Source organism: Dermacentor albipictus, chromosome 7 (assembly GCF_038994185.2).
Source record: "Dermacentor albipictus isolate Rhodes 1998 colony chromosome 7, USDA_Dalb.pri_finalv2, whole genome shotgun sequence".
NCBI classification, from domain to species: domain Eukaryota; kingdom Metazoa; phylum Arthropoda; class Arachnida; order Ixodida; family Ixodidae; genus Dermacentor; species Dermacentor albipictus.
This window is the reverse complement of record NC_091827.1, coordinates 80373079-80393653: the sequence shown is the minus strand read 5'-3', so window position 1 is coordinate 80393653 and position 20575 is coordinate 80373079. Positions and strand designations below refer to the sequence as shown.

At 44.6% G+C, this 20575-nt stretch overlaps 1 protein-coding gene across 1 annotated transcript; it reads right to left on the bottom strand.

Annotated features, from left to right (window-relative positions):
- Positions 1–1326: 1326 nt before the first annotated feature.
- On the bottom strand, positions 1327–16398 carry LOC135898980 (uncharacterized). The gene is made up of 6 exons (XM_070522400.1): positions 16293–16398; positions 11663–11799; positions 11524–11597; positions 9871–9957; positions 5143–5242; positions 1327–1627 (listed from the first exon to the last, which is right to left on the bottom strand). Exons 2-6 carry the CDS (start codon positions 11722–11724, stop codon positions 1609–1611), a joined length of 342 nt encoding a protein of 113 aa, XP_070378501.1. The 5' UTR covers positions 11725–11799; positions 16293–16398; the 3' UTR covers positions 1327–1608.
- Positions 16399–20575: the final 4177 nt, after the last annotated feature.

The following is a 20575-nucleotide window of genomic DNA, read 5'->3' as shown; positions in this document are numbered from 1 at the left end:
AACGTAGTCTCTACAGACCAAATTAAGTTTCTTGTCTGTTGATCAAAAAACAATTTTAATGCTGCTTACAGATTTCGTAGGCAATGTAATGCAACAATATAGTGAACCCACAAACTTGGAGTCTGACCACACCATAAGCAGAAACCTGCGAAATATTTCGAATTCTCAGGTTTTACATGCCAAACACACTATTTCTTTTTGAGAGAGGCCGTAGTGAGGGAACTCCCGATTAATTTTTTCCGCGAGGAGATCTTTACCGTGATCCCAGTGCTCGGAACGTGGGTGCTTCTGCATTTTGTCCAAAACGAAATGCGGCTGCGCTGGCGAGAATTCAACCCCTGACTTCATGCTTAGGAGCGCAGCACCATAGCAGCTAAGCCACCGCGGCGGGTGCGCAAGTTTTTCAGAATTAATGAATAGAGGGCATAATATTGTTCAGAGAAGACACCGCGGGAATCCACTACAAACCTCGAATAACAGCAAAATAAGGCGAAAAGGAGTATTCAATACCAGAAGTAGAACCAAGTCCGTAACTTTTAGCTATCTCTATCTCCGAATCCCTTGACCTCGATTGCCACCGAATGTGAACACCGTGTCACACACAGTTTCCCCGGGACCTTTAGAAACAATGAGTATACCTGCCCTACAAGAAAATAAAACGCCTGTACAACAATTGTTTGCAATATACTAATTTACTAATTCTCTAGAAATTATAGCCACACATTCCCCGAAAGATAGATCAATATTTCATGTTTGTTGAAAATACAGTTGTTTAAGGACCGTCGGCAAAATTCTTACGCGGTTCTTTACACCTGGAATGTTATGAAACACTTGAGTTGGTAATTTTCTACAAAACCATATTTAACGTAGGATGTCCAATTTTTTTTGGCACAACCCTAACAATTTGTTCCTATTTGTTTGAAATCTATATGATGTGCCTTATTTAGATAGCATGTAGATAATGAAAAAAAACGAGGTAGGCGCGCGTTTAGTGTACGAAAATAAGGTGAAAACATGTAATATTCTGAACAATAAATCCGTCAATGATACAGATTGATCAGGTCAGGGTACACCCTAGGCCATCCTGTCCTGTAGCACTTCTACTTTCGCTATCACCTTTGCTGTGATATTTGCGTTATTCCACAACTGAACAAAGCATAACTGATTTTCTCGCCCAGAGTGAAAACCCTGTCAGTGAAGTTTGTGAACAAGTAACTTTCGACACCACCACCACATTATCCAAAGGACGGAACCACGATTGTTTACTTTGGTTGCTTCAACGATTTTAAATGTAAGTGACTAAAATTTCATTTTTTTCATTTGCAGTCATGTTACGCCAAATTTTATTTCCTCGTGTAACACAGTGCTACCGTGGCTTTCGTTTTATTGTTCCACATGTTGATGCACTGCATCCACAAAGTTAATCAACTAGCCATGTTCTTTCAGTACTGCGTGCTTTTTCTCTCCTAAATTCAACGCCCTTTATAGGGCAGAATGCCCTGACAGGTCGATTGATAAATGACGTGTCCGCTTGGTCCGTGTTTCATGAATTGTATAATACATTTTTTCTGAGGGCCTTGCCTCACTACGGAATTCCATACACGGAGGTCATAATAGGGTAGATGACCTAAGAAAAGGCAAGAAAGTGTTAGCAGGCAGCAAAATGCAACGAAATACGCAGTGATCTAGGCATAATATTTTTTCAGCAGAGACAATGTATACCAATAGATCAAAGCTAATTTTTGATACTTTCATATACGTTGTCTTAGGCATCACAGGAACAGGAAAACTCTCTGTTTTCTTGAAAGGGGACATGCCGAACCAATTTAAGGGCATTCGGATAAACACACGAAAAAAATGTCCTCGCAATCGATGTTTCCTATGGACGTTAACTAGGACGTTTTAATGTGCATTCCTATATCCCGACGAATGGTGCACCCAATCAGGTGTGATTTATGACCTTGTCGCCATTGCCAACGCGCACTTGCCTGTCCTCGTCAAACCAGCAAGTGAGGGTGTCATGATCACGCATGTGAGCCGCCTTGGAATGTCGCGCTGCGTCAAACTCATTTTCAAAGGATGCTGCATACCATTTCACGTCAAAATCATTCACTTCCGACACCCTGCTCAACCAAGTCAAAGGGGTCTGTCGAAACTCGTTACTGTGTCTCCGGTGTGCTGAACCTCACGCGAATATTTGCCGGGCTACTGTCCTAAAGTGCAGCAACTGTAATGGTTGGCATGCTGCCTTGTCTAGGGACTGCCCTCGCATCAAGAAAGAGGACACTGTTCTCAAGCAAATGGTTCGGTACAATGCGACAGACAGGGAGGTTGCTGAAGCGATCCGGCGTCGGCTTCGGCGTCACCGAACTTCCTAAAAAAGGGAAGAGACACGAAAGGACAGGGGGCCTCTCATTGTCGTCCTCACATTCTACAGTCAGGCCACAAAGGGGCTGAATAGCACAATACAGTCAGCTGAAAGGAACCTCTCTCAAGAAGAAGGGCCTGCGCTTCCGAGCTTGCAACTCTCCAAAGAACCACAAATTGTCAAGCCCGCTCGGGAGCCTACTCCTGCCGCTGATCCTGCTCCTGCCGCTCAAAGCAGATCGTCAAGTTATTTCAATGCTACGTGACCGCATAGATGACATCTGAGGGATTTTGTCGAGCCTTGGAACCATGTCTGCTCGACGTGCACTGAAAGTACTGGTCGCCTTAAGCCCAGTGCTTGAATCTATCGAATAGAGACACGGCCAATCATCGCTCATCCTTTCGAGAAGTCAGGGCAGCGTGAATCATCCAGTTGAACGCAAGAGGACTAAAGACACGCCTTTCAGACTTTTGTCAGCATGTATATATATATATATATATATATATATATATATATATATATATTTGTATATATATATATATATATATATATATATTTGTATATATATATATGTACGTATGTCATAATTTGTTCTCAATCATTGTTATGTGTGAGCCAAACCCGTCACAACCAGCACATTAGCGAGATACGAGGCTGTTATGTCCGCAACAACTGGTGCTTGTAGCGAAGTCGCCATTTTTGTTAGTCGAGGACAGACCGATGTTCTCCAGCGTAACCATTCAAAATGGCAAACTCATGTTTACACTTGCAGGCGTTCATATATCGCTTTCAAGTAATTTCGATTCCAAAAAATTTGCGAACGTCTTGTCGATGTGTCCTGCTTCATTATCATGATCGGAGATTTTAATGCGCACCATATGGCGTGCGGAAGCACAAGGATAAATGCAAGAGGGCAAAGACTAGCAAACTTCGCCTCCAGCCACCGCCTTTACTCCTGAATGAGCGGCGCCCAACGTTTATACGAGGTGTGAATTATGGCAGCTGTCTTGATCTAGCTTTCGCGTCCAGCTCTCTAACAAGATGCGTAAATTGTTTTTGGGCAGCGAAACACGCGGGAGTGATCAAAGTCCCACGTACCTTATCATCGAAAGGATGTCCAGGCCGTTCCCACGGAACACCATTCGATTAATTGACTGGACTAATTTTAATTCTGCCATGGGAGATGCTTGACGAGAGGCCTTGTCCTCTGGATTAGAGCAAACAATCAAGTCTGCAATGTGAGACGCCACGCGAACGGTTATGATTTCGTCGAAGCCCACGGATATTGATATAGAGTTGCAGCGGCTTCGTGCACTACGTCGTCGTCTGGACCGGCGATATTGGCGTACAAAGTCCATCGATGGCCCTAGGGAAGCCAGACGACTACAAAAGAAAATTTAACGTCGCATGGATTGATGGGCATGTCGAAGTTGGACAATGTGTTGCCAGTCACTAGACCCCCGAAAGCCACTTTCCCACATCTCGAGAACCATAGGTGGTTTGCGTTTCCTCCCTGAACACCGCTTTCCATTCAAAGCACTGGCGCTCTTCCAGAGGCGACTGGATGCTGATGTTGCAGAAGACTTTTGTGCAAGGGTCGCTTGCGAAGCAACCGGTCCAGGGCCCCAGTGGCATCCCTGTTTCGCATGACTGCCGCATGGATCTTTCGTTCACAATAGAGGAACTTGAAGCGACTCTTGCTTTATGCAGGCGTTCTTCATCCCCGGGACCAGAACGAATATCCTACCGCGCCTTGAACAATCTGAGTGAAGGGGCACTGGGAGAACTGTTAGATCTCTACAACGTATCCTAGAAGATGCCATGGTTTCCGAAAAATGGAAGACAAGCCGGTTGGTCCCCCTCCTGAAGCAAGGCGAATCCCCGCTTGAACTCACCTCACACCATCCAATAGCGCTGGCCACCTCTGTGGGAAAGATGATTCTGGCCCGCTTGGAGTGGCGACTGGAACACTATAACATGCTCCCATATTGCATGGCTGGTTTTCGTCGAGATCACTCATCAGTGGACAGTGTTGTTGATCTCGCTACGTATGTCGAGCATTAAAATTTATGCGAAAGATTATCTGCAACGTTGTTCTTGGATGTCAAGGCGGCATAGGATAACGTATCTCACAAGGCTATCATTGATGCTCTTGAGATGGTTGGCGTAGGTGGTTGAGTTTTTTCAATGAATTTCTCACTAACGTTTAGGAGATCGTTCTTTGTGGGTACCAACGATGGTCAAACCGCACGACGCTAAACCTACCGAGGTGTTTCCCAAGGCGGTGTACTAAACCCCACCCTATTCAACATCACACTCATTGGTCTCGTTGAACATTTACAAACAGCCATCAAGATATCAACGTACGCAGACGACACGTGTATGTGGACTTCAGGCGTGACAAGTCCTCCGATACGTGCCAGACTTCAAAAACTACTACTCCTAAAGCTATGTACCTCCGCACTCAAGGTCTTGAAATCTTGCACACAAATGTGCACTGATGGTATTCACTCACAAACGAATGGCGCCCTACGCCATCTCAATAAATTGCCAGATAATTTCTTATGAGAAAACTCACAGATTTGTTGGCATAATCATTAATATAGATCTCTTATGGAGCCCGCATGTGACCTACTTGAAGCAGCGTCTGACAGCAATCTCCCAGCTTTTCAAGTTTGTGGGTGGAAAGACTTGGGGAATGGCATGTAATTGAATGATGTAATTATGCAGGGCTCTTGTTCTGGCCTTCTTGAGACGTACTGACGAACACTTACCAGACAAATCTTCGTGCTGTACAGGCTGTACAATCTCGGGCTCTCAGGCTTTGTCTTGGTTTGCCAAATGCACATCGATATTGGTGACTATTGCAATCGCCTGGGACCAACACATACAAACGCATTGAGGTGGAAGTGTCGGGAATGAAGATTAGGCACTTTGCCCAAGCCCGTTCCCGTCATCTGGCAACACTACCGACTTAAAGGCTACATGCATCATTTTGAGCTACGAGTTCGGATTATTACACTCGCCTTCCATCAGCCTTCACCCCCGCAACTAAGCCATCGATTCCTCCATGGTGTTTCGCTCGATCTGAAGTGCACTTCACCGTACCAGAAATCAGGAAAACATCTGAGCTGTCATCACCGGCTCTTAAGGAACTAACTCTGCTCCTTTTGCACGAGAGGTACGCCGACCACGTACATATTTGTACTCATCGATCGGCAAATGCCCAATGTTCCTCTGGTGGTCTTCCCTGGATAGCCACCACCATTAGTTTCAAGACGTGTCACCCAACGACACCGACGGCTGCGGAACTTGCAGCTCCTCTGGCTGCACTTCATCTTCTCAGCCAAGAACAACCTCAAAGATGGTCAATATTGAGTGACTCGAAGGCAGCACTGCAGTCTTTGCTATCGGCCCAATGGCGCGAACCACACGAACAACTGGTATTCGAAGTTAGAGAACTAATCCATACCTTGGCTTAGAAAGGACACCACGTGACATTTCAGTGGCAAGTCACTGTGGTGTCATAGGGAACGAACAAGCCAATAACGCTGCTCGCTTGGCTCTTCAAGGCGATGAAGTGGACCCGATACCGTTACCAAGGACAGATGCCGCTAGAAAACTTCGAATGCTAGCCCGTGGTATCATGTTCCCCTTGTGGAACGCAGAAAGTTTTCAAAACAACCCGCTGCATAACCTAGACTCCTCTCTACGCCTTTGCATTCCAGCTGGCCTCTGGCGTCACGAAGTTACCCTGGTTTGTCGAATATGGCTATGGGTGGCCTTCACTAAGTCCTTTGCATGCCGAATTGGATGGGCCGACGACGACTCCTGCGATGACTGTGGTAGTGAGGAGGCTCTTCAACACCTTCTCCGTGACTCTCCTCACTAAGATTTACAGAGACGATCGCTCGAAATTGCGAGAGCACGATTCGACCAGAGTGCCGAAATCACAAACCGTCGCAGCGGAGGGCGACGAGGGCACTGTTGCACTTTTTTCAGGGCAACATATTTGACAAGCGGCTGTAGCCTTAACAGATGTTTATAGTGCTGCAAATGCTGCTGTGCTGTGTGGTGACGGTATACGGTGACAGTATTTGACTGCGATTGCATGTCTATGCTCCTTTTTTTCTTTATCTCTACTTAGCTGTCACTTTCCCCCTCCCATCTTTCCTCATCGTTTGGTAGCAAACAGGATCTACCCATCTGGCTAACCTCCCTGCCTTTCCCCTGTCTTCTGTCTACGTCTCACTAACAATCTAATCGTTTTTGTAATGTGCGCGGGTATTGAAAGTAAGTAAATGAAATGGAAATAAATGTTTAAAGGAAGATGATGCCGTTAATAGTAATAGCATAGAACGGAGACTCGAATGTGGTTGATGGTCGTACTGTTACCGGATCCAATGTCCAACCTTGGTACGCTGATTGAGCAAATATGTTTTATGTATGAAAAGTAAACCAACTAGACAAAGCAAAACAACCTGGTCTCCACTCAGTGGTATCGTGTATAGGGGGAAACGCATGTTCGTGTTGCGCCGTCTTTCATTGCGCCGTCTTTCACAAAAATATTTTTTCCTCATTATAGCTTCCCGTGGAATTCCACTAGCAACATACAGGGTCCACTATGAAGGTAATGCGCATTTTCTGGGAAAAATAAATTTATTGACCGGACCTGTTAAAATGTTTAAAATTCTTCAAAATACTGTCCCCCTACATCAAAACACTTGCGGAGACGTGTCTGCCATGCCTACAAGGCACCCTGAAAGCCCTCGACGGGAATGTCTCAGTAACGCTGTAACGTGCTTCAGGATGTTTTCCACGGTCTCCCCCTGCTTTCCTTTCAGCGCTCCTCTTCAAACGGCGAAACAAAACAAAGGTACTACGGAGGCAAATCGGGACTGTAAGGGGGTGAGGCCACCGGGGTGTTGCTCCGGGTCAGACATTCGCTAACCATGAAGGACGTGTGGCTGGGGGCATTCTCATGGTGCAGCTTTACCGTGCACTTGATGTCAGCTATCACTCACGTGACCCGGCGTTTCAATCTCTTGAGCACCTCCACGTAAAAAGCTGAGTTAACAGTGTCTCGCTGAGGTACAAACTCAAAATGGAATATTCCCTGGGCGGCAAAGAAGACAAGCATCGTTTTGATGCGAGACTTGCTCATTCGCGCTTTCATAGGGCGGGGGGATGATTTTGTGCGCCACTCGCTGCTCCACCTTTTCGATTCTGGGTCGTACTCAAACATCCAGAATTCGTTCCAGAATCCAGAATCCGGTTCGTCTCCGGTTCTGACAGCGTTAACAAGTCCGGCTCAATTTGAATCCAATGCAACAACTCTTGACAACGCAAAACTAGATGTCCTTTCGGGTGCTCCGTCAACACTTTCGGCACAAGCTTCGTGCAGACCTTGCTCATTTGCAGATCCTCGGAGTAAAGTGGCGACCGGCTGCTTTGGCAGGGCAGAATCCTCGCCCCATTTCCCTACTGGTTTTACCGCGCTGCCATGCATAGTGGCGTCATAATAAAATCATGCGCATTACTTTCATATTGTACTCTGTACACAGTACCTAATTTGGCCGCGGGACTCTAAAAATCAGTTCAAGGGCCAAATTTGACCACCCAGCAAACATAGTGGAGCCTTGCTTTAAAACAATGCATCAGACAGTCAGCACCTTTAGTTCGAAGAAGGAGGCTGTAGGCGTTTCTGAAGGCATTGAACGCTGAGAAAAGCCAGTGCATGGCTACTGTTTGGGTGCATAAATGACAAAAAGTCACCTGTGCAGTTTGCGAGCATATCAATGCATAGTTTGATTTTACTAAACGATCCATATTGTTTAATGTTACTACAGAAAAGTACACCTCGAGCACCATTGGATTTCCAAGCAATCTGTAGTGCTTAACCACAGATACAGGTTTAAAGGCACTTTGATTTGCCGAAAGCAGTGTTAGAGCTGGTGAGGACGCCTATCATTATTGGCAGTTCCTTTTCCGATGTCTACGCTTCTCTACCTTACCCACCTCATTGCAGGGTTTTTACCAGCGATGGGTATATTTAGGTCAATTTTTATAACAATGGGCTGGTAATTGCGTGTGGGTTTAATCAGAGTAGAACTAATGGCTTTTACAGTTTTCGTCGTCATTTGAAATACGTAGCCTTTGATCAATAATCTAACTAGACAATGCCTTTTGTTCCCGTTGTTGGCGACCTTCAGCAGATTTCAAGCCAAAATCCAGAGTGGTTATACGGGAACTCAAAAATAGAACGGAACGAGAACATCCAGCCATGCTAGCGAAAACAAAAGGAGATCGTCAGGACGACCAGTCAAAAAGTAAAAAAAAAGAAATATGGGCAGGGGCCCTAAAGCTATTGTACAGAATGGCACTACATTCGCTAGTTATTGCGCAAACAAGGTACAAAAATATTGCTTGCGATTTCTTCCTAATCTTAGTTCACAATATCGATGAAACTGTAACTTTATTGTGCTGAAATTAATTTGTCATTTTCACTATCGTCGTTCAAATGGGAAAAACAGGGCACCGTACACTTGACTGCATTCTTTTGGCAACGAGACAGCGTTTCCTGTGCTCTTTTCAACGCCAGTAGTCCCTGAGTTTCGTAGAGCGGGTTTTGCGCCTTCTCAAGAGGTGGCGCCACGCTGCCTTACGAAGCCGGCAGGTACCGGTGTGCCGCGGATGCTAGTTTCGCCGAGACAAGACATGCAACGAGGTCAAATTGAAAGCAGGTACATTTCGCCTCAGTAATCTTTCAGGTCTGCGTCGCATCGTGAGTGCATACGATTCTGCATGGTTCATTTCAATAAGGCCACCGTCACAAATGCTTAGGCTGGGCAATGCAGCTAAAGTAAGGGAGAGGAAGGAAGCGTTTTCCGAAACCGATCACGTAGCGAGTTTTACGCCAGAGGAGAAGACGGCTCGACTCTTCTAATAAGGGCACAATTATGCTGCCGTTCACGAAGGTGACAACACTGCCCCGGATTCTGGCCCCCTACTTAAGGCTGTACACTTGCAGCCGACCATTTTCACAAGGCAAGGAGAAAAAACAGCGACAGACGCTCAGCACGCGGCACTGTTGGAAGAAGAAAAGCAGTTGAAGGCGGCGGAACTACAGGGCAGCAAAAGGCGCCTTATGTAAGCATCTGTTTCCTGTAGCTGTCCACATGGACCAGAGCTATCCATGTTATGCTTAGATATACTTTCGGTTATGGAAGAGCGAACATTTTTCTCCAAGGCGCCTGTTTTGTTGATGCCAAGCTATTCACTGCACCCCTGTAATGACTGTGTTGTGACATCGCGCGTGTTATTCGCGTTTTAAATTCAGTTTCACTACACTCTTTTACAAAAACAGCCTTTGAAATTCAATTTTTGTGCACAGAGACGATGCAATAAATCAGATCATTCTTTAGGATATGAATAGCCCTGTAAAAAATCATGAAGAAATATATCATGCTTCCCCGGTTTAGAAAAAGATCAGTATTACATACCGCGTAGGGTAGGTGTCACCTTAATCACTGCGCAGTGATATCTTTCACTGTGATAAAGAATAGTTTCCTTCGCCATAAAGTTGTGACCTAGAAAAACAAACGAAAATAATTCAGTCACTTTTACAGTCAACCCAGCATCAGGACGTCCTTTGCGGTAAATTATCAAAGTAAAAGAACAGTCGATCGTATATGACAGATTTGCGCCAATCAGCATGAAATCACGTTCACAGAAAGCTTCGATTAGCAACGTTGTATAGGAAACTAAAATTTATTGCAATAGTGTTCTTTCCTAATTTTAGAATTATAGAGATTAAAATAATCGCAAGAATGTCTTCTATTTCCTTGCCCAGGTACGTGCGCTAAGTTTTACGCCTTCTACTAATGTACAACCTATTCAAAAACACAAATTCACATTACCCCTCATTAAACACCGTTCAACACCTGCTACAAGCAATCTTGTTGAATGGAAAGAGAAAAAATGGCTGTGGCTTAGGTAAGGTTAAGCCCAGGATGCGAAGCATACTAGCCTTTATTTTAGTTGTTGAACCACTGTTTAGCCTGGTGAACTGCTGTTGCTTGGCTATATTTGGTTCGGCTAGACGAAGAAACAACTCATGCATTACTTCTTCGCCTTCAAGAGTGGAACGCGACAGCGTTCCCGTCGACCCGCCAAGGGGTGTAAGACAATGGGCTACAGGGCAGCGACTACGCGCCCCGCATTGGACGCGGTGAGCGTCGAGCAAAGCAGCGTTCGGCGCGGCAACGAAATGTGCGCCTGAGCAAGAGACGCACGCCTTAGAAACAGCGCGTTTCTAAGGCAACACCGCATTCACTAGAGGCGCTTTTGTACCGCTTTGAAGCGTTGTACTCGTGGCTCAGTGGTAGCGTCTCCGTCCCACACTCCGGAGACCCTGGTTCGATTCCCACCCAGCCCGTCTTGCAAGAGTTGAGCCAAAGCCACTTCTCCTCTGTCGTGACGTCACGGTGTCACGTGATTTCATGGTCACCGCCGCGCCTGAGGAGCTGGGTTGAGCCCTCGTAATATGCTTCGCATAAAAATCACGAGTCATTCCACTCTGTGAAAGTAGACGACCAGCGAAGCTGTTTTGCACTAGGCACAAACGTGGCACAGCATTTTGAATCAGGTACGCACACATTCGTGGTTTTGATCAGTCGTCAACGCGACGAAAGGTAAGCACATATCTGAAGAAAATTAGCGGCAGCGCTAGGCAATGCGAAGACACTGAGCCAAACTAAGCACTTCGTTGGTTTCAGTCATGCCCCGTTGTCCGACACTGTTACTCGTTTTCGTCAGACATGTACCAACCAGCCCAAGTTAGCAGTTAGTACGCGCACATATTTATTTATATGCATTTACATATACATTTATGCACGTCTCACGCGCCTTTTCTGGGCGCATTAAGGTAAGAAAATACGACGTCAAGTTTTAGTTTGTACAAAATCATATTCGTGTACTGACCTACGCGTACGGAATGCTTTCAAGAGTGATATAAGTAGGAGGCAACGTAAGACTTCAGTGTTTTTTTCAAAAATTGCAGTCTGGGACTCTCCAATTTGCCATACCGAAGCTACGCAACATTGGACTGTATTCATAAGTAGAGTTAAAAACTATATGAGCTTCTTTTATGATACCTGGCTCGCGTAGTTGCATCACGTTTCGTTGTTTTTTCAGAAAGATTCCCTCGTAGTTCTCAGCAATCGGACGCCTGAAATAAAAAGAGTATGACAAGTTCTATTGCAGATATTTTAATAACAATATAGAATATCTTACAATTCGCTGCTAGTGTGAAATTTTCGAGTGAATAAAATAGATCCTTCGGCCAGACTCTTCATCTTGTCCACTTTACATGAAATATCCTCCTTTGCGGTTGTATTCCAAGTCCATATAGGTTCCCTTGTGCCTACAAACTGCAAGAATCAAAGAAAGTGCAATACCCAAACCACCCGTTTTTCAATGTTGGTTTGAAACTTTCGAAATCCAAGGGGATGTCTTCACTACGACATGTGTCATGAAAGTCAGCTCTACTGAAGCTTGTCCATAAATTGCAGGCGATGCAGCAGCTTTATTGGTACAGCATGTTGATCACTTAAGGGAACCCGACAGCAGCTCAAATCAAGGTTTGGAAATATGCGCCCCCCTATAAACTACATATATGTAAATGTCGAGTGCCAGTGTTCTGCGTAAAGTGTACCAGTTCTAACTGCACAGAAGAGGGAATATTGTGTAAGAGTCCTCTTAGTGGACTGTGTGATTCAGCAACTGCCATTGGCTGGAGCTGCGCAAGCGAGGAGGAGACGGGCTGGTGCAACACTGGCTGTGGGCGCCTTGCTCCACACTCTCCGCACACTCTGCAGCGGCGCTCTCAGCCAGAGCCTTGTAGCCGGCTGCGAAAGAAGAGAATACTAAAGATGGGCAACGTGTGCTTGCGGCACGAGCACGACGCGCGCATTGTCGTTCTCGAAGCCTACTACGCCAGTACTCTTGGTATTGCGCTTTGCGGCAACCCCTCAGTTCCGGACAACAGAACGCGCTTTTCATGCAGAGACACTTTGCCATGGCTAACTAGCCAGGGGCTCTGTTCAGCCCACCACTACCACCGCTCCGGTCACGCTATGTCGGCACATTATTCGCGAATTTTGAGGGGGCTCTGGAGAAAAGCAACATCACGATCCAGGAGTACCGAGGCAGCCCGCGAACATCGGGGCTTTTTGTGACATATTGCTAGATATTATGCTGGAACGCTGACCTACAGAACGGCAGAATTTGAGCCCGAAAAACTGTTTGGAACAAGTGTCGCCATTCTCTGTTAGTTAGGTGAAGACAACTTTCTTTTTACGATCACAGCTCATCAAGGACACTAGCTCAGGCGTATCATCTTTTCGTAGCCGAGATTAACTTTTATCGGGAACACACCAACCGCATTGAGGGGGAGCTCAAGCGGCTTTTGCACTTCGAGCTTTGGTTGAAGTTGCAGTATTCAGCAATATGCTATCTCTGGTAAAGCATCAGGGCAGCTACTGCCACACAGCTCCAGCTGACAAAGATGTCTATCCTAAACAGCATCACAGAAGCATCAGAAGTGCCTACTTACAAGCCTAAATTCACTTATCAAACAATAGATTCAGCCTTATAAAAGGAAACAGCTTGTTACCCAAAGGAAAAAGAAAAAGGACGGGGAGAGGCAGGTGTTCGCTGAAGGATATATTCATATGCTGACACCATCTTCACTTTCCTCATCCAGTGAACAGCATGCCTCCTCGTTTTTTCCTATCCAGTTATCGCTGACCGACGTTCACTTGATTGCCGTGTTGGCGAGTTGAAATTGCGATATACGGAATTTCACCCTTCCAAAAATTGCTCACCGCAAGAGAAAATATCTTGCAGATCGTCTACAGTCAGTGACTTCATACAACCAGCTACCTATAGTTACCAACGGTGAACCAGCTGGTTTTGCACAGAACTGTAATTCTATTGGCATGAGTTTTTTTTTTTCAATTTTCGTAGCGGAATACAACTAAAACAATCAATTATTGAGGGAGCGTATTGGCGTGGCGTAACAAGAAATAGCAAAAATGGTACCTTTATCCTGCCCTTCCACCTGCACGCTAGAGGCGTTATGTTTCTTGTTTAGAAATATGAACCAGCTTGAATTTACCTATCCCTAGCTTTCCTGCTGTGAACAATGACGATTTATCACAAATCCCAGTATATATTTCTATAATATTCACTTTGTTACTTACTTTTTCTCTTTGGGCTATTTCTTTCCCATTCCTCTTTAAACGATAGATTATGGACAATTATACTCACAATATTTCACACAGACTCACCATCTCCTTATTAATGAATACACTGAGTAGCTCTAGAACTATGCAAATTTTCACTTGATCAGCAACCATAAATATACAAACGAAGGGATATTTACATAAGCATTGCTCAACTTGTCATCACTTCATAGCCACTTTGCACTGGTTAGTTGCTCTTACTACTTTCTACAACTACAAGCGGGTCTATCGTTAGCAGTGGTAACATTATGAGACTTGAAGTTATGCTTCGCGTCGCATGGATGAGGCAGTAGGAACTCCTCCACATATGGACGCTTCGACAACAAAGCCCAAAAAAGAGAATGCGGCGGCTGCACAGTTTTATACCAGGAGGCTAAGTCAAATTGATTCGGGGTGATTGGGTAGGCCGTACGAACATGACGCTTTAAAGATTTCGCGGTGTCCTAAATCTACGAAGACTTGAAGTTAGTAATAGTTTTCCTGCTGTAACTATCTAATCACGTGGCATAATTACTAATTTCAGTTAAGCTTTTCGTGAGCACCAAAATCTGCAGACGCCACAGGCTTCAAGTTAGCGTTCGGCGACGAATGCACCCCGCAACTGAGTCGCGCGACAGAACGTGCCCCTCACATGGGCGCTGAAAGTCCCACCACTGCTGACCACAACAATAATCAGCGAATAAGAAAACAAAGACGTTTACTTTTTAAATCTTATTAGTAATTGCGGTTGAATTGTGTTTATGCCCTAACGTGCTATAAGAGTGTATGTAGGTTGTCATACGGAAGTAGAAAAGCATCGTCATGCTCTTCTGTTTCCTGTGGCAGTAAGAGAGTCGCACTTGCACCTTGATAAGCTAAGTTGTGACCTGTCAATGGAATTTTCAACAAAACATGAACTACTATAGTGATTTACAATGATTTCACGGTCTTCAATGTATCGCAACGGTTATGTACAAGTTGTGGTATAGATGTTTTTTCACCAAACTGCCGTGGGCGCTGTCGTATTTATTCAAACGGTAACGCGTGCATTGGTTTCCATAGCCTGATGCCGCTGCCTCTCTATTCAGCAGCAGATCACGTGGACTACATGGACAACGTGACGCAGCTAGCTGCTGTTTCAACAGCCGTCGTCAGGAATGTGGTGGTAAAGGACAGTAAATATTTGGGCAAAACATAAGAGCACATGCGATTGTCGTGTATTCTTTGTTTCCGAGCTTCTTAAGCCTTGTATAAATGCGGCAAGCTCTGCCGTATGTGGGGCATACTACAAGGAAGGGCTGAAAATTGTTCCCCCGATATACAGTGATACTCCCATTCAATCGCTATAATAAATTAAGAACAATTCAATGAGATCATTGTTTTATTTCAAATCGTTTCTAAGATATATATTTTCTTCTCTTTCGCGTAGTAACGTTGTTTTCCTGCGATGGTCATTATCACTGATTTTCTACATAATCATTCATAAAGGCGCCAATAACGCTAGCTTTGTCCATGGTTTGTTCAGAGCTATAACAGAGAATTCCAGTCTGGGGTCTTACGCGTAAAAACGAAGGTTCAGTTATTAGCCACGCCATAGTAGGGGACTCGGGTTTAGTTCTGACGACCAGGGGATCTTTAACGTGCTCTCAGTGCACGTTACGCAGGCAATTTTGCATTTCGTCCCCACAGAAATGCAGCCGCCGCGGTCGGGATTTGACCATGGGACCGTTCGTTTGGCAGCGCAGCACATTACCAGCTAAGCCAGCGTTGCGGGTAAGATGTAGGACATTCATATTTTGAAATTTTGCACTAGGTTACACAGAAAACCTATCATTCTTCCCTTGGTTATTTTGGGCTGAAGAAGAAACAATCAGCTTCAAACATTCCTGCGTAACGTATGTAAGCGCCTCACTAGTTGGAAACTCCTCAGTAAATTCATTAATTTCTAATGCGCAACTTCCTCGCTATTTTTAGTGAGTTTCAGTGCTACACGTCAGAGGATACAAAAAAAATATTTTTTTTTGCGAGCACGAGCGAGTGTCAGCTAAAATTCTGGTGCAATCTAGACGCCATATGCTTCCAGGAACGTAGTTTTTGCTGAAAATATTCTGCCGAGTATTCCGCCACAGCAAAACCTTGGTGTGAATAGGATAATTTACTGACGTTTCACCGTTCCGTTTTTGCGGATTGATGCATGGTTGAAGGAAACACAACAAAATAAAATCAAGTAAAGCAGAGTTAGGAATATGTTATTGCAAGAAGTCGTACATAAAAAGTAATTCTTCCCCTCTTGCGACAAAGAAAAATCTGAGCTGATCTATTTTCTTGCTCATATATGCATGGAATGATGCCGAGCCTGTCAATCCAGTAAGTGGGAATAAACGCCCACATATATACGCGGCTGCCACGACCGCGAGTAGAAGTGCTGGGGAGGCGTCACTGCATGCCTTGAAACATGAATAGGCCAGGCCAGGCGGAAGCTCCATCCCATTCATATATGGCGAGTAAACTAGCAGGCGAAAAGAGGGCCACACGGTCTAAACGCCTTTGCGCGAGCACGATTTACTGATGAGGTATGACTGCCGCTAAATTTCGCTACCCAAGTAACGCAGATGACAATATTGACGTGTGAAGTTTACCTTTCTGATATCCAGTTTTTTCCAGAGTATTGGTGCGCATTTGAAAACATCATTCAACGTCGCGAATCTCACTGATGCGAGAAGCACAATGGTTGCAAAAAGTGCCCTTACTGCCATGCTTCTGCGGCATCGATTTTGAAAACCTTAAATAGATTCTAGAAAGTTAGCAGCTGCTTGCTAGTGACCACAGCTTTTTACGCATTACGAATGAGCTGCAGCGCACTTTAGGCATTGTTTATGGAATTTTGCAGGTGTGCAAGGCGACATTACAGTTTACTTGCCACAGGCCTTAAACTTTTGTAATATTCTATTCTTCAAGGCTACGACATTATGTCGCTGTGTTTTTAGTTTTAAGAGGAATGATATATACGCAGCCTTGTTGTGCGTGTGCCCCATATCCACATGGACTATGGACGAATTACGTTTATTAGCGTCGTGTAGTTACACCCCACGGTGGACAAAAACAGAATTAAAATGCGGGCAGTTTCAGCCTTACTTCTTTGATCACTAACATTACTTTGCCAGTTGGCACATATATAGATTAGCTGAGCTATGTGTAGAATATCCTGATTGTTTTCACCACCATAATTTTTTTGTAAAAGTGTTGCCTACTCTATTGATTTCGAAGACACGAGGCTTCGTCATTACTGTGGGTGACAAGAAAGGGACCGAGTGTGTTGGTATTATCGTTGTTGTGATCCCTTGTTTCCCGCATACCTGCAACGTCTCTGAATTTTTTGCAGCTGATAAAATTATTTGCCTAATTAGAAGCAAAAGACTGCTACACCTCTACAAAAACCCTCTACCAAAAAGCTACCCCTCTACCATACACATAGGCCCACCGTGCTTTATGAATAGATCTGCCTTCAATTTCATGGGACTCATTGCAGAAACATTGATGTGTAATGTCATGCATTTATTCCCTGCTATGTGCGCTTCGAAAACTTACACAATACAGGCCGCTTCAGAAAGCATGACAAAAGATAAAGACGATTCGAGCACATGACTCGCCTGTCAGTCGCATGTTAAACTTTAGTGTTGAATAGACCAGAGAGCACAGAGATTACAAATCAGTGGGATGGTGGTCCTCTTGGCAAAACCATTCATTGCATAAATGGCGTATTATGAAAACAATGTCGTTGTTTATTCATCATCATCATCATCATCATCATCACGCTGGTTACGCCCACCGTAGGGCAAAGGCCTCTCCCATACCTATCTAACTACCCTGGTGATGTAATAATTTTGGGCATGTTGCCGCTGAAAACTTCTTAATCTCATCCGCCCACGTAACTTTCTGCCATCCCCTGCTATGCTTCCCTTCCCTTGGAATCCACTCCGTAACCTTTAATGTCCCTCAGTTATCTTCCCTGCTCATTACATGTCCTTCCCATGCCCAGTTCTTTTTCTTCATTTCAACTAAGATGTAATTAAATCGCGTGTGTTCCCTCACCCAATCTACTCTTTTCTTGTCCCTTAACGTTACCCCCATCATTCTTCTTTCCATGGCTCGCTGCGTCGTCCTCACTTTAAGTCAAACTCTTTTCGTGAGCCTCCAGGTTTCTGCCCCGTACGTGAGTACTGGTAAGACACAGCTGTTATACACTTTTCTCCTGAAGGATAATGGCAACCTGATCATCACGATCTGAGAAAGCCTGCCAAACGCACCCCAGCCCATTCTTATTCTTCTGATTATTTCAGTCTCATGATCCTGATCCGCGGTCACTACCTCCCATAAATAAATGTATTCCCTTACTACTTCCACTGCCTCGCTACTTATCGTAAACTGTTGTTATCTTCCGATACTTTTAAACATTTCTTTAGTTTTCTGCAGATTAGTTTTTATGCCCACCCTTCGGCTTTACCTCTCCAGGTGAGTGGGCATGCATTGCAATTGGTTCCCAGAGTTACTAAGCAAGGTGATATCATCAGCGAATTGCGAGTTACTAAGGTATTCTACATTAACGCTTATCCCCAATTCTTCCCAATCGAGGGCTCTAAATACTTCCTGTAAACAAGCTGTGAATAGCATTGGAGAGATCGTATCTCCCTGCCTGACGCCTTTCTTTATTGCAATTTTGGTGCTTTCTTTATAGAGGATTACGGTGGCTGCGGAGCTGATATCGATGTATTTCAGTATTTTTACATACGGCTCATCTACACCCTGATTCCGTAATGCCTCCATGACTGATGAAGTTTTGACTGAATCAAACGCTTTCTCGTAATCAATGAAATCCATATATAAGGGTTGGTTATATTCCGCACATTTCTCTATCACCTGATTGATAGTGTGAAAATGGTCTTTTGTAGAGTAGACTTTACGGAATCCTGCCTGTTCCTTTGGTTGACAGAAGTCTAGGGTGGTCGTGTTTCCATTTGCGGTTACCTTAGTAAGCACTTTGTAGGCAACTGACAGTAACCTGATCAGTCTATAGTTTTTTAAGTCTTTGGCGTCCCCCTTCTTATGGATTAGGATTGTGTAAGCGTTCTTCCTCGATTCCGGCACGCTCGAGGTGATGAGGCATTGTGCATACAGGGTGGCCAGTTTTTCTAGAACAATCTGCCCACCAAGTTCATCGCCTTGCTCGTATTTCTACTTCGGACCAACGTTAACAAAGCGCTGTACAGCGTCCAAACGTTTTCGTCGAATTGTTAGACCAGGCTGATCATGAATTCCGGGAGCATCAAGCTCCCCTGTAGCAGGTTATCCTGTAGGTCTTTCAAGTTTGTCCGTGAATATACAGAGTAGTGGTTACTAACAACTTTGAACTCCTTGCCCTATTGGTAGGGCCCGAATATAGCTGTAAACCACAAGCCAACTCTATCAGCCCTGTACCTGTAGTCGAGGCACAAAGCAAACGTTCTTCTTGCTTCTTTTTAGACGTTAGCTTGCGGGAACTCAACAATACTATCTATCTTCTGTGGGTCAGGACTGATTTCAGGCTTTCGTTGACGTCCCCAGCATCAGGAGGTCTTCATACGCTAAGTGGTACTTTTCCGGCGACTACTAGAGTTCAGAAGATTTTATTGCTTGGAAAATATTCCCCAGCTGCCTGATTTCACAGTTGCAGTTCGAGGAAAGGGCTACCACGTCCCCTAAGTAGGACCAAACAAGTCTGTCGCTTCAAACCTGTCAACAGCGTGTCTATTGCGGCATCTTAGTGGCTCGTACATTGCGGGGGCTGAGCAAAATTGGAACGCCGAAATCAACAAGAAGTAACCATTAGGCGTGATGAAGCGTCCTTCGCACATGCCCTACACTTTTGTCTGGTTGAATTTTACACCACCCAGTCTCGAAGTACACCGTAAAAACAAATTTTTAGCTTTAAAGAACCCGTCCAGTCCATCGTGCATGCGTTGGAAGTTTATGTACTTTTCGTAACTTCTCTAAGGCGACAATAAATAACGCGAAAAAGCCGAGTTCCATGGTTTGGTCTGAAATAACAAGAGATTGGGACATATTCTTGGATGGCTGAGTAAATGCTTCACCACAGCATTAAATACATTTTGTTTTATTGTCTTTTTCGTCCTTGTCAATGCGTTGTATAGGGTTTGAAGTTTCAACACTTCATGGCTCTACTCAGTTATATTGCATTTATTTTGAAATGTATCTTTACTGTGTGAACAAGCTTGACTGTCATCTTTATATCCCGCGAGAACTTTGGCAGTTATTTCTGTCTACGCCTCGGCAGATATAGATTATTGCCGAAGGTAGTCTCATAAACTCTAGTCTTCAAGACACTTGGCGAGAAATGCCGGAAAACAAACACACTGCTGGATTCTGCACCTCCTTTCATTCTGTCTATAATGTGCTCATGTCAATCTGTTGCCATCTCCTCCGCCTTGACGTTCCCATCAAGTTTCGTGTTATTAAGCTAGCTGCACTCTCTCAGAAGAAGCTCGAAAGCTTTAAAAGCCCCGTATGTTTTTCATGTCTCTCGAGAGAGCTCTACTTTACACCGCGTTTAGATTTAATCAAAATGTGGAAGCGGGTGTCATGTGAAATCTAATGCGTTTCCAAACGGTAACGTTGCTGCTTCAGATCGGAGCATTGCAAGTGATTACAACATTTATGATGTGTGCAGAATTCGTAGCGCGTTTCTCCATATAGAATGGCTAAGTAATTAAGGTACTTATCTTGTATCTCGTGAAAATAATAAACAGCTTATAGAGGTTGTGTTGACTAAGTTGAAAAAAAGGCGAGTAATTACGGCTTTTGCAGTAAATTAAGTATAAAACCACGCCGGCGTGTTACAAATGTGTCTTGCGAACGGGGAGAATTT

Coding starts and splice junctions, on each gene's coding strand:
- LOC135898980 (XM_070522400.1), bottom strand. CDS start 11,724: ATGAAGAGTCTGGCCGAAGGATCTATTTTATTCACTCGAAAATTTCAC. Junction 11,598..11,662: donor TTTCACACTAGCAGCGAATT/GTAAGATATTCT, acceptor TTTTTATTTCAG/GCGTCCGATTGCTGAGAACT. Junction 9,958..11,523: donor GATGCAACTACGCGAGCCAG/GTATCATAAAAG, acceptor TTGTTTTTCTAG/GTCACAACTTTATGGCGAAG.